The 14,223-nt window shown below is 36.5% G+C and overlaps 2 protein-coding genes across 7 annotated transcripts in view; both read left to right on the plus strand.

The window, feature by feature from the left end:
- The first annotated feature begins 1,194 nt into the window (after window positions 1-1,194).
- LOC139117728 (isocitrate dehydrogenase [NADP], mitochondrial-like) lies at window positions 1,195-4,902 on the plus strand. The gene is given in 8 exon segments (XM_070680970.1): window positions 1,195-1,376; window positions 1,776-1,922; window positions 2,622-2,758; window positions 3,164-3,315; window positions 3,656-3,765; window positions 4,707-4,818; window positions 4,821-4,859; window positions 4,862-4,902. Coding segments are annotated over 8 exon segments (882 nt in total). The 5' UTR covers window positions 1,195-1,232.
- A 4,169-nt stretch (window positions 4,903-9,071) lies between these two features.
- LOC139117503 (phosphatidylinositol 4-phosphate 5-kinase type-1 alpha-like) overlaps window positions 9,072-14,223 on the plus strand; it is a 46,352-nt gene continuing 41,200 nt past the window's right edge. For 2 of the 6 annotated variants that reach the window (XM_070680672.1, XM_070680673.1), the window contains exons 1-2: window positions 9,072-9,421; window positions 10,199-10,278. In XM_070680672.1, the coding sequence (XP_070536773.1) occupies window positions 9,334-9,421; window positions 10,199-10,278 (168 nt within the window). In that variant the 5' untranslated portion in view covers window positions 9,072-9,333. The remainder of the gene's footprint in view (window positions 9,422-10,198; window positions 10,279-14,223) is intronic. The other 4 variants (XM_070680668.1, XM_070680667.1, XM_070680670.1 and 1 more) reach the window with 3 other exon arrangements.

Here is a 14,223-nt window from a genome sequence, read left to right on the forward strand (position 1 = left end):
CCAGGTCCTCCTGCCATCCTTCCCCAGATTTCAAATGATTTGCATCTGTGAGTACTTTCACTCCATATTATTGTAAAAATGCAGAAGTGAAATTCCCAAGGTTAAAGCAAAACTTTTCAATCCCAGGTTCTCACATTAGTGGAGTTCTCCCAGTCAAACACTTGGCCAGTACGATGTTTGATTTCTATAACATTAATTACACAAACTGATCTCAACCTTTTGTCACCTTTTGCTAATCCTGTAAACAGAGTTATACAAGCGTTTGATTGACGGTTAAAATCGCCAACAGTCATTGATTCCTCACCACAAACGCTTGAATTTCCTAAAAATTGTCTTCCAGTCGCGTTAGACTTTGAATATAACCACAGAGTTCGATCGGCAGCAACTTCGCGCTGACCGCTTGGCAGTCTGTCTGCGTTTTTGTGGCCGGGGAAAACTAAAAAGTGGCATTTTCTGGAGCGTGTGCCCGCGTGTTGCCTGTTTGGTGTCCACTTACACAATGAACGCCGCCATAGCTTCGCGTCCTTTTAAAGGGAGGCTCCGCCTTTAAAGCAAAAAATGCTTGCAATGCATATTAAAAGTATGTATATTTACTATCTCATTAATATTTGGAAATGCTTACGATCACATAAAAATTTATTTACTTTGTTTTGCTGGCAACCAACCAGTGGACATGTAGAATTCTGTACACATTGATATCACAGTGTATCAACTTATGTTATTTAGTGGATCTGTCTTTCCAAACACAATAAAGGCAAGCCATTTGTGAATATAAAATACTATTTTGACAAATTTAGAAGTGAGAAAAAGATTAGTTGTTATTCTTTTTACCATAATATTTTGGTTACATCCTTATAAATATGAAAATCAACTTCATTTTAGTGATCCTCATTTTCATGCCCTTTGGTAAATGCTTCTTGAAATATGTTATCTGTAATATATATATCAGCATAGGGTTCAACTTTACAAAAGACAAAAATGAGAAAGGAAAAGTCAATGGCTTGTTATGATTGATAGAGCAGTACATTTTCTGAAGGAATGGGTTCCAACCAACCAAGCATAACCATAGTTCTTTGTGATCAGAAATTTCAACTGTAATCGTTTGGTCAATAAACTAACAACAAAACTTTCTTTAAAAAAAGAAAGTTTTCATTAATTGACAAACAAAATTTTGCAATATTGATCTACTTTTTTGTTTTTTCATCAACAAATTAGAATTTAAGCTAAAAAAGATGTGGAAGTCTCCGAATGGAACAATCCGTAACATCCTTGGTGGCACAGTTTTCCGTGAGCCAATCATCTGTAAAACCATTCCACGTCTGGTTCCTGGATGGAAGGATGCCATCATCATTGGACGTCATGCCTTTGGTGACCAGGTGAGTTTTTACAACATTCAAGAGCTTATTATAAAAAATTAGAGTTCAGATTTGTCACTGGCAATCATCAAATTTTAGGTGTTAGGTACCTTACATCTTAGTCAGCCTATAACTTCATGCAGAGAAATTTCCTGATCAAAAAACACCTTTAACTATTACTGTCATCCTGCTATGCAGTATAGCACGGTTCAGTTCAGATAAATGTTATCATTAAATCTACAATTTGATTTCCTCATCGGTAAAAGTTTCCTTCATAATAATGTTCATTTAACACTGTTAGGAGCAAAACTCAATCATTTCCCTAGGTTACAATGATTCAAATTTTGGAAAATTTGATGTTAAATTCATTCTTTGACTGCAAATAACTATGTGATGCTACTATTGTCTTTCATTTAACAGTACAGAGCAACAGACTTTGTGATGAACAAGCCGGGTAAATTTGAAATGTCATTCACACCAGCTGATGGAAGCGAATCTCAGAAATATGAGATATTCAACTTTAGTCATGGTGGTGGATGTGGTATGGGCATGTACAATACTGATGAGGTAAGTAGACAACTTATTCAGAAAACAGAATGATTATTTCTGTATGATGTCACTGTGCTGATACAGTATTTGCATATTGTGTTGAACTCTGTTGAAAAGCTTTCCCAGAAGTTGATTGATATTGAATTACTGCTTCCTGCTACTATTTATCCTGGTACTATTTTAAGACTTTAACAAACAGTTCTCTTTCACCTGACTGGCCGTTTGAAAAATGAGGGCGCTGTTCTGGCAATGCTATTGGCAACTCAACAACTGCCCCAGTGTATTGTGAATGTAGAATTGTCAGAGTACAAAGCACTAACCAAATGCTTGAATTATGAGGCAGTTTCTGTTGACTGCATCTCTTTATATGACCCCAATCACGTGAACCACAGTTAGAGTGTAAGATTTCCTTGAAAGAAACATTCAATAGAGCGTAGTATTTTTTTTCAAGAGCAAGAGTACAAATTGCTTCACAAAGCCCCAATGCCTGCCTCAACCACACATTGATAGATACAAGTATTACATGTACTTCATGTTCTTCATACAACTGAATACACACAGACACATTTCCTCTGACAGCTTAAAATCTTCCAAAAGCAAATTTTTATTAAACTGTACAGTCAGACTGTAATCACATATTTAGTATGTAAATTATGAGTTGGTAATATCTATTCAGTGCAGAGAAAGTTATTCATTAAATGTGTCATATTTCTTCAGTCAATTACAGGTTTTGCACACAGTTGTTTCCAATATGCAATTCAGAAGAAGTGGCCTCTTTACATGAGTACCAAAAATACCATCCTTAAGGCGTACGATGGAAGGTTTAAAGATATTTTTGAAGACATTTTCCAAAAGTAAGTGAAATACTGTCCATTAATGAAAGTGTGCGGTGTTGTTGATATATATCTGACTGTTGGTATAAATGCAAGCTGTACAGTGCAATGAAAGACATATATTGTGATCACTGCTCACTTTAAAGATGTAACATGAACATTTGCAGAAAAGTGTGTTTTGTATCGGATGAATTTTGAACAAACTTTAACTTGCAGTATTTGATCTGGAACCCAGGTAAGGTGAAGGGCAGCAACTGCTAAATGAAAGAGTGGCAGAGGAAAGTTTTACTGGTATGTGCCAGTATACAAACGCAAACTTTTGTCTAGAGTGTGTAATATGTGAAAATATGGCTGCTGTGGTGACTTAATTCTTCGCATAAAAAATCTCACAACGTTATATCTTCTTCATTTTTTTGAATCTTTTAGGAATTACAAGCAGGACTTTGATAACCTCGGTATCTGGTATGAACATCGTTTGATTGATGACATGGTAGCACAAGTCTTGAAATCATCCGGTGGATTTGTCTGGGCTTGCAAGAACTACGATGGTGACGTTCAGTCAGACATTGTTGCACAAGGTAAAGCAATACTAAATATTAGTATTGTAGGAAAGATTTGTCAAAAAATAATGATATTGTTTTCCAGATAAAGATCGAAAACAATAATAAAGATAATTTCAAATCGTTCGATGGTTGACACATACATGCAACGACTTAAAAAGTTTACTCCCTGTTACCAGAAAGGTTGGTTATGATATTTCATTTTCAGCACTGTCTGTTTATCACTATCTATAATTTGTCAATTCTTGAGCCCTGTCAATTTGCTTCACGTGTCCTCTTTTGGGTATACTACCCAAACACTTTCATTTCTGTACTCTTTTGAAAGTAAATATTTCTATCATTCATTTGTACTGTACAGGTTATGGATCACTGGGTCTTATGACCAGTGTACTTGTATGTCCAGATGGCAAGACAGTTGAAGCAGAGGCTGCGCATGGAACAGTTACAAGGCATTACAGAGAACATCAAAGGTTATACAGAATAATTCCACATTTTAATAATATCTTCAACTTTTATTGCACTTGACTCTCTGGCAGCCATATATTTTTCAAGCCATTCTTCTCAGTCGTATATAAATACACCCTCATGCTTTTGCTTGGCAATGCCCTCGGATCCGGCCTTGTAATGTGTAGCAAAACCTCCTCAGCTATTTTAGCTCAATGAGTGTGGGCACCCCAACTTAGCTGTTGACAGTACATGTACAGCAGAAAGATAGGAACAAAATGCATACATACCGTTTGCTAGGATATGACAGTATCTATCACTTCGCCCAGACAAGCTGTGACTGTCTCTGTCAATTCTCCCTGACAAGCTGTGATAGTGTCTATCAGGCATCACGTGAAACTAAGAAAATCACCCATCTCAACAATAACAGACATTCCTGCTGACATCATTGATCACAAAATTACTAAATTTCACTTCTTGTTTGACGTATAATCTAATGCTACTTTAATGTCTGCAGCTGTGGAAGTCTCAGAAACGTAAAGCATATACTTCAATGTTATCATAAATATGCCAGACCTCTTCACTTCCAATTCAGATATGGGTATTGCTTTTCTGAGGCAGGAGTGAGAGAACAAAAAAGTACATCAAAACAGACACAGTGGCTTTCAGAAAGGCTTACAGCTAGGCTTTTATCACCAATAATTGTATTGACTTTTTGGCGTGAAAATGAAACAAATCATTGAGATTGAAAAAGCTTATGGCCATGCTTTAATTATTGGACACAAGTTTTAGGATTTTTGAGTTGGGGGAAAATGGCTGCATGAGTAAAGATGAGAAGCTGAAACCTTTGGATATAAACTACAAATTAGGTAACTGGTGTGCAATGCAAAATATTCTCAGAATCCATTCACAATTCACAAAGAGGCAAATTTTTCTGATCATAGCATGTTTTACATTAATGTCATAAGGGTAACCCTACCAGCACCAATCCCATTGCCAGTATCTTTGCCTGGACACGAGGTCTGGAACACCGTGCACGGTTGGATAACAACCCTGACCTGGAGAAATTCTGCCAGTTGTGGAGCAAGTGTGTATAGATACTGTGGACGCTGGTATGATGACAAAGATCTGGCTGGCTGCATCCATGGACTTCAGAAGTGAGTCTTTAGTGTCTTGTCTTGTTAGTCTTCAACAGTGATCATACTGTCGTTACACTGTATGTAGTCTTGTCTTGTTAGTCTGCAACAGTGATCATACTGTCGTTACACTGTATGTAGTCTTGTCTTGTTAGTCTGCAACAGTGATCATACTGTCGTTACACTGTATGTAGTCTTGTCTTGTTAGTCTGCAACAGTGATCATACTGTCGTTACACTGTATGTAGTCTTGTCTTGTTAGTCTGCAACAGTGATCATACTGTCGTTACACTGTATGTAGTCTTGTCTTGTTAGTCTGCAACAGTGATCATACTGTCGTTACACTGTATGTAGTCTTGTCTTGTTAGTCTGCAACAGTGATCATACTGTCGTTACACTGTATGTAGTCTTGTCTTGTTAGTCTGCAACAGTGATCATACTGTCGTTACACTGTATGTAGTCTTGTCTTGTTAGTCTGCAACAGTGATCATACTGTCGTTACACTGTATGTAGTCTTGTCTTGTTAGTCTGCAACAGTGATCATACTGTCGTTACACCGTACGTAGTCTTGTCTTGTTAGTCTGCAACAGTGATCATACTGTCGTTACACTGTACGTAGTCTTGTCTTGTTAGTCTGCAACAGTGATCATACTGTCGTTACACTGTATGTAGTCTTGTCTTGTTAGTCTGCAACAGTGATCATACTGTCGTTACACTGTATGTAGTCTTGTCTTGTTAGTCTGCAACAGTGATCATACTGTCGTTACACTGTATGTAGTCTTGTCTTGTTAGTCTGCAACAGTGATCATACTGTCGTTACACTGTATGTAGTCTTGTCTTGTTAGTCTGCAACAGTGATCATACTGTCGTTACACTGTATGTAGTCTTGTCTTGTTAGTCTGCAACAGTGATCATACTGTCGTTACACTGTAGTAGTCTTGTCTTGTTAGTCTGCAACAGTGATCATACTGTCGTTACACTGTAGTAGTCTTGTCTTGTTAGTCTGCAACAGTGATCATACTGTCGTTACACTGTATGTAGTCTTGTCTTGTTAGTCTGCAACAGTGATCATACTGTCGTTACACCGTACGTAGTCTTGTCTTGTTAGTCTGCAACAGTGATCATACTGTCGTTACACCGTACGTAGTCTTGTCTTGTTAGTCTGCAACAGTGATCATACTGTCGTTACACTGTACGTAGTCTTGTCTTGTTAGTCTGCAACAGTGATCATACTGTCGTTACACTGTATGTAGCCTTGTCTTGTTAGTCTGCAACAGTGATCATACTGTCGTTACACTGTATGTAGTCTTGTCTTGTTAGTCTGCAACAGTGATCATACTGTCGTTACACTGTACGTAGTCTTGTCTTGTTAGTCTGCAACAGTGATCATACTGTCGTTACACTGTATGTAGCCTTGTCTTGTTAGTCTGCAACAGTGATCATACTGTCGTTACACGGTATGTAGTCTTGTCTTGTTAGTCTGCAACAGTGATCATACTGTCGTTACACCGTACGTAGTCTTGTCTTGTTAGTCTGCAACAGTGATCATACTGTCGTTACACCGTATGTAGTCTTGTCTTGTTAGTCTGCAACAGTGATCATACTGTCGTTACACCGTACGTAGTCTTGTCTTGTTAGTCTGCAACAGTGATCATACTGTCGTTACACCGTACGTAGTCTTGTCTTGTTAGTCTGCAACAGTGATCATACTGTCGTTACACTGTATGTAGTCTTGTCTTGTTAGTCTGCAACAGTGATCATACTGTCGTTACACCGTACGTAGTCTTGTCTTGTTAGTCTGCAACAGTGATCATACTGTCGTTACACCGTACGTAGTCTTGTCTTGTTAGTCTGCAACAGTGATCATACTGTCGTTACACGTACGTAGTCTTGTCTTGTTAGTCTGCAACAGTGATCATACTGTCGTTACACTGTATGTAGTCTTGTCTTGTTAGTCTGCAACAGTGATCATACTGTCGTTACACTGTACGTAGTCTTGTCTTGTTAGTCTGCAACAGTGATCATACTGTCGTTACACCGTACGTAGTCTTGTCTTGTTAGTCTGCAACAGTGATCATACTGTCGTTACACTGTATGTAGTCTTGTCTTGTTAGTCTGCAACAGTGATCATACTGTCGTTACACTGTATGTAGTCTTGTCTTGTTAGTCTGCAACAGTGATCATACTGTCGTTACACTGTATGTAGTCTTGTCTTGTTAGTCTGCAACAGTGATCATACTGTCGTTACACTGTATGTAGTCTTGTCTTGTTAGTCTGCAACAGTGATCATACTGTCGTTACACTGTATGTAGTCTTGTCTTGTTAGTCTGCAACAGTGATCATACTGTCGTTACACTGTATGTAGTCTTGTCTTGTTAGTCTGCAACAGTGATCATACTGTCGTTACACTGTATGTAGTCTTGTCTTGTTAGTCTGCAACAGTGATCATACTGTCGTTACACTGTATGTAGTCTTGTCTTGTTAGTCTGCAACAGTGACAGTTAAAAGACAGAGTAAGTTTCTCAACCGGAATAAATGGAACAAATTCCTACCGTACAGATCACAATGAACAAATAGAGCAAGATGAATCACCTGGAAAATTGTAACAGTTATCATTTCCCCTGCGAAGTATAAAAAATTACAGATTCCCCTGCACTTGCCAAGACAAATAAACAAGAGTGACTTGTATGAACTGTAGAGGGCGCACTACTGAAATCATCGTATGTTCTACACAAAATTAACTTGCTTTTCCCTGGAAAAATAAGTTAAAATACTTGCGAAATTGTGCTATTAACAATTCTTTGTCTGCAATTTGCCAAATATTTCAAAATTGTTTAAAAGGAAACTTGCCAGAGTAATTGCAACATTTCCTAACATATCAATGTACAAACAATATTTTTAAAAATCTAACCATGTGTAACCTTGAAAGACTATGGTGTGGTTGGGTCTGTGTTCAAGGACTTGCACATGCCAATGAAAATCACACTTGAACAATATCATAATAAACTGACTTTGTAGTTTTACCTGACAAGCCACATAATCAGGAAGGGAATAAAATTTATTTAAAGAAACTAACATATACTGAACAATTTATTTAGTTCAAGACTCGACAGAAAATTAGTCCATGCCTTTGTAACATCTAGGCTTGACTATTGTAATAGTCTTCTTTATGGTCTGCCTTGCAATCTACTCAATAAGATTCAGTTAATCCAGACTTCGGCAGCACATGTAGTTTCTAGAAAAAAGAAATCAGATCACATTACCCCTGTGTTGAGTAGATTACATTGGTTACCCCTACAGAAACGTATTGAATTTAAGATTCTCTGTATTGTATACAAGATTTTACATGACATTGCCCCTGTATATCTTCAGAACTATTAACCATTTGCTCTTCTGGTTGTGCCTTACCGTTCTTCCGTTCATGGTACATATATGCTCTATCAACCCATTTCTAATACAGCTTTTTACGGTGACAGGGCTTTTTCCGTTTGTGCTCCACGTTTGTGGAATAGGCTGCCATTTTTATTGCGTTCATGTTGCTCTTTTAGCAGTTTTAAAGCTAATCTTAAAACACATCTTTTTAAACAGTATTTTTAGATCTTTTTAGAACAGTTTTGTACTGCGCTTTGAGATGTTTTTACATGTAAAGTGTTTTTTAAAGTAACAAATATCATTATTATTATTATTATTATATTTAATGCATGCAATACTCAATATATTACACTAACTTATATTAAACTCTGAAGACCTTTGCAGTTTAATGAGCTTTGTTGGTAGGATAATTTTTTTTTCTTAAGCTCAGAATGAACTTGCAGTTAAATGTAAAGAACGAGTTCAGTTACAACAGGGGTGTACCTGGCAAAGTGTAGCTGTTCATTGTACAGTAATTGAGTATTTGTTTTTAAAATGAGTTTCTCTCTTTATCTCTTTGCTCTTGCTTATTTAATAATAACTTTTCTGAATTTTAAATCTTTTCAAAATGCTCAGAATGACAACAGCAAATTAGGACAAGTTGTAATACAATAGTGTCTGGGTTGGTTAATGCCTTTTTTTTTAGCCTTGATTGTTTTGTATAAATTTGACCATGACTCTGAGATGTGAACATGGCCAATGATAAGGACAAATGACGGTGCAGTGAGGTGGCCTTCCTCCCCCGCCCACTTCTGTATAGTTTGATCCAAATATTGGTCCTTTCAAAGGTTAACAGGTCATCCCTGACGTCATTACCCATGGTGCTTTTGCTGTCAATAGTCTAGGCATTCCCGGAATTCGTACCGAGGACGGATATTTCAATGTAGATCGTGAAGGATTAATAGAGGTACTAACAATTTTGTTGAAAAATAGAAAGCCTGCACATTGTATAGTCGGCGTAAATTTCGCAAAAATTAATCATATACCACAGTTTCTTGAAATATTATGCTACACGCATAAGGAGGACTTTCAAAATATCGAACAAGATGGCGGCGGCGGCGGCTGCAGCTGCGGGCGGAGCAGCAGTGACTAGTACTAGTAGTACGGGAGCTTCGAATGAATTTGAAATGTATGGTGAGTAAATTTCTACCCACTTTTATCCCATTCTGTTACACTCATTGAAGTAATACTGTCAAATTTGTCACGTGGTTTCAACACGAATTCGATGTTTCAGACACGATAAAAGGAAATTTGTTCATAACCGTTATTACCATTTGATCATTGAATAGACTATTTCATGTGCCATGTTCTGTGTGCCATATTCTATAATCAGTGTGTCGTCAAACGACAGCCTTATTGATAGATATTGTCCGTCATTTTAATCGTATTTGGATAAGGCCATGTTGGTGAGTTCAACGCCATGAGAAATTTTAGCGATGTGTATTACATATAAATCGCAAATCCTTACTCTGAATATATGGTCAGCTCTCAGGTGTTAGCAAGAGCATACTAAATTGATGCTGCGGAAATAAAAAAATTACAAAAAGGACGAACATAATGCATATTATGGATAGAACATTCAACCAGTCTAGCTCCGAGACAACTCAAGGACTATGATAAAGAAGTAGTCATTGGTTGTACATGGTACATGTCATTGAGCGAGCAATTAAATGTGTTATGTCTATTGTTTAACATTCAATACATGAATGCACAATACACAATAGAAGTCATATCATGGATGAATAATGGAAAATGATCAAAGATGAAGTTATGAGTTTGTAAGCCGTCTGATTACAATGTTAATATCGCAGTAGCCTTGGATGTCCACATTGTTGTGTTATATTGTGTAGGCTGTGTCACATGGTTACTAGGTTTTCACTTGATTCAAAAAATATTTCTATTACTCTGCAGAAACCAGAACTGAAAAAGAAAGGAAGAAAAAAGATGCATCTTTAAAGACAAAAGAAAAACCTCCTCCAATTGATATAACAGTAAGTGTGTTACAGGTTTGAGATATATTTATATGTGTAACTTCTACAATGTGAGTATATCACAGCCCATAAATTGCCTCTGTCAAGTCAGTCTGTATTTATAATCAGCCAAAAATTGGTAAGACTTGTGTTATTATTTTGAAACATGTATGTAAGCGATCAAACTGTCAATGTTGTACAGCATTTGGAGCGTTGTATATGAAGAAACTATCGTGCTTTCAATATTGAATCCAACTCCCTTTCCCTGTACAGTTCTGAACTTTACATGTGCTCTCTGCTGACCATTTTCTAACCTGATATCAGAGACACAGTGCATGAAAAGAGTGGCTTGCTCAGACAGGGAAAGTAATTTTTATGACTCCTTGTTGTGCCTATCCTTGGTAAATTATAATGTATTCTGTTTTATGTGAGCAGTAGAGCATTAAATTATGTCAAATATTTCAGGTTCAAAACAAGGACTATTTTTGATCATATAGTTACACAAAGTCAGGCCATGGACCCTCGAGGGTCTATGGTCAGGCACAGTTCAACGATATATCAAATATCTGTGTCATAGTGGGTAATTTTAATCACAAATTCATACAGTCAATAGTGTGTAAGGGTCTACAGTTGTAACCTCTGTATGAGAGAGAACTGAGAATTCCAATTTCCACTTTCAAGGTGACTTTCTTTATTCCCTAATTTCAATGGTTTGTGCAGATGTATAATTTAAGAAACCAAGACAATGGTGAAATCAATGGGTAGTCCTCACACTACCCAGATACTTTAGTGGTCCATTGTTTACTTCCGATACCTGTTAATTGTAATGACACCTGGATCCCTCACTATAGCAAATATGCATGGTCATGCTGACACACGTATGAGTTACATTGACTGAGCGAGAAAACACCAAGCTTGTACCATTTAGTTTATTATTCATGCACTGGACAAAATCCTCATAGCTACTGGTAAACAAATACTCTATGCTGATTCTCAAGTTATGTAAGCCTTAGCCACTGTCACTGGTCTTTGGTCAGAGAGGGATACTTGTCATGTTAACGACGTACAGCAAGGAAACCTTCAACTGTCAATCATAGCCAATGTTGTTAGTCACTGTGACAAAAATACATTTCTAAGTAGATCCAGGTATATGTTATACAGAGTTAATGCTGTTTTTGCTATCTCAGAACCCAGTTTTTAAGTGCCTGTACAAATCTCCTTATCCTATGCATGAACCACCTTCAAGAAGCATTATTTTAGCAAGGCTTCCATGGTGTTTTATGTGACATAAAAATGCTTGCACTTATCAAACTTTTAATTTTTATGTACTATCTTGTTTCACCTGATGGTACTGCTGTGCATCGTAGCAGTTTTCTGTGTGCTTTCACGCACATTACACTTTGGTATACTGTGATGTCACATAAACTTATTTACATTATTTAGTAGATTTCCATCCCAGACAATACACAAAGTTGGGCACATGGAAGCAAGAAAATACTCCAGAAGATGAGGATGTGAAAGTTTTCCAAAGTACAGATGCAATTTAATTTTAACAAACTTCTTTGAAAGTGTGTTTGGCAAATTTGAGGGCACAGCTTTCACTTGGCAATTATTTGGAGATATCATGCTTATAGCACATAAACAAAAGCACAAATGAAATTATTGATATTTTGAATACGGCTTGAACAGCTATCTTAAAAGATAACAATAGGGATGTTCGACATACAAGTCATAATACACATATAATTTGTATTTCATATATATCATTACTTTACATCAGTGTGAGATGCAATTGTATGTTATTTGTAGGCTGTGCAGGTACAGGCTTGGAATAATCCAAAGTACCTGTACACTATCAAAAGGCTAGTTACACATTTCATATTTTGTGTGAGCAAATATGGTGTTCGATGTTAGGCTATTTCAAATGACAAAGTTAGGATGAGTTTATTAACAGTTTGGAATAATTGAATGATCTTCTTCACTCCATTGTTACTAGGTTTGTGGAATATTGTTTAATTACCTTATATATTATTCAGGGTAGAAACTAATAACAGAATTCCAAGCAACTACAAAAATTGCCCCGTTTTCTATCAACATTTTGAAGCTGTATGAATTAATAATTTAGAGTTGCATGGAAACCTGATTCTAGTCAGAACACCAAATATTCAGTTTGTAGAGTGATGATTCATAAACATGTTATGTATCTGTGGAGGTCTCAGTAAAACTGTATCACTGTACCTAGAATGAACGGTGTTTACATATGACATCTAATCCTTTCTTTATATCTTTAAAAAATTCAGATTTTTATCATGTATTGTGATATGTTGTGGAGATGTGTTGGTATCTGTGATTTTTATGATAACAATGTTTGTACTGTAAGTATTTATGAAACAGAAGCAGATTGCCCTGGTACAAATTATCAGTAATAATGATAATGATGATGATGATGATAATAATTATATTTTTAACCGAGGACCCAAGGTGAATTTTTTGGAAAATCTCCTTTCAGCATGTTGCATCTCAAAAGAAGTGAAAGTATAAAACAGCTGCCAGTAACTTGTGAAATTTTGATATTTAAAAAATAAACCCCCATTTTCAGTGATATGATAAATGTGAAGTGTTATCCCCTGGGAGTAACAAAGTTATTTTCTACACTTTCTACCATTTTGCTTGTTTGGCAAAGAACATCATAACTGTATATTAGGCCTAGGGCTATCGTGTTTCAGTTTGTGTCAACAATGACTAGACAACATATTTATTCTCTTTGTTTGCCAGTGCAGGGCAATTCTTTATAAATTAATACATATTGATTCCATCTAAAGCTGTTACTCAGGACAAGCAAATAGTGTTAGGTCATACCCCACCTGGTTTATATTCAACATGCTGGTGTGGCTATAGATCTCATTGCCCATGTTTAGACATATGTACTATGCGTGAACTCTGTGTTACGCATTCAAATAGTGGGTGTCTGTGTTTCACCTGATGGTAGCTGAATAGGCCTGTGTTGGTTATAAATAGATAACTGGGAGTGATGTGATATGATACCCTTGTGAGTACAGAGAACAACCAATAATGTGTCTGTGTGTTTGTCCGGTCAATACCAGCAAAGTACACAGTCTGATTCTTAATTTAGTTGTCAGAGGGAGGAGTGAACAATACCCAAATCTGTATCTGTAAAGTTTCATCATATGCATAGACAGTAAAGCGCAAGAGTCTCTACCATGTGTGGTTTTCATATAAAATTGTATTTTTTAGAATGTTAATGTTACAAATTAGCTTGTTTATGGCTTTTCCACCAGCAGAACTTGATAGAGAATCTACATTTGTGTCTGAACACATTTGATAATTTCACATGCATCCCTAGAAGCTGTGTCAATTTTATATAAAAATTCTTTGAGCATACATAACTGACCCATTGAGGTCTTGCAAGGTCGTCTTTAATTGGTCCATTTGTTTATAATGAAACAGTTCTTTGACTGTAACAGACTCATAGCAGTCTTGTAAAGTTGTCTGTGATTGGTCCATTTGTTTTGCATTTGACCAATATGTGAATTTGTACAATGGGTTAATGAATCTTGTATCCAATGAGATCATACCATACAAAGATACATGATGTATCTTTTAAGGTGCAGTGAGTTAGCCTACCATACATTTTACATTGCAATTTCTTACTTCCATAGCAAGCTTTAATTAATACTGAACAAAGATTTCATGTTGAATGGATGATTTTTTGTGGAAACCATAAGAAAAAAGCAGTGAAATTTATCAAATTTTTACATCATCATATCATCAATAATTGCAGTCTGAATATTCAGAAGAGGACCAGTGGTAAAATATGTTATCATCACTGACTGTTGAGGAAGTAAACCCCCCAAAAAACACAGACAGCATTCCTTTCTCCCTCTATTGAAAAGAATACAAGTGTGTTACAAAGCATGAACTATGCCACTTCTGCTGTCAAAAACA

Source organism: Ptychodera flava, chromosome 18, assembly GCF_041260155.1.
Source record: "Ptychodera flava strain L36383 chromosome 18, AS_Pfla_20210202, whole genome shotgun sequence".
NCBI classification, from domain to species: Eukaryota; Metazoa; Hemichordata; class Enteropneusta; family Ptychoderidae; genus Ptychodera; species Ptychodera flava.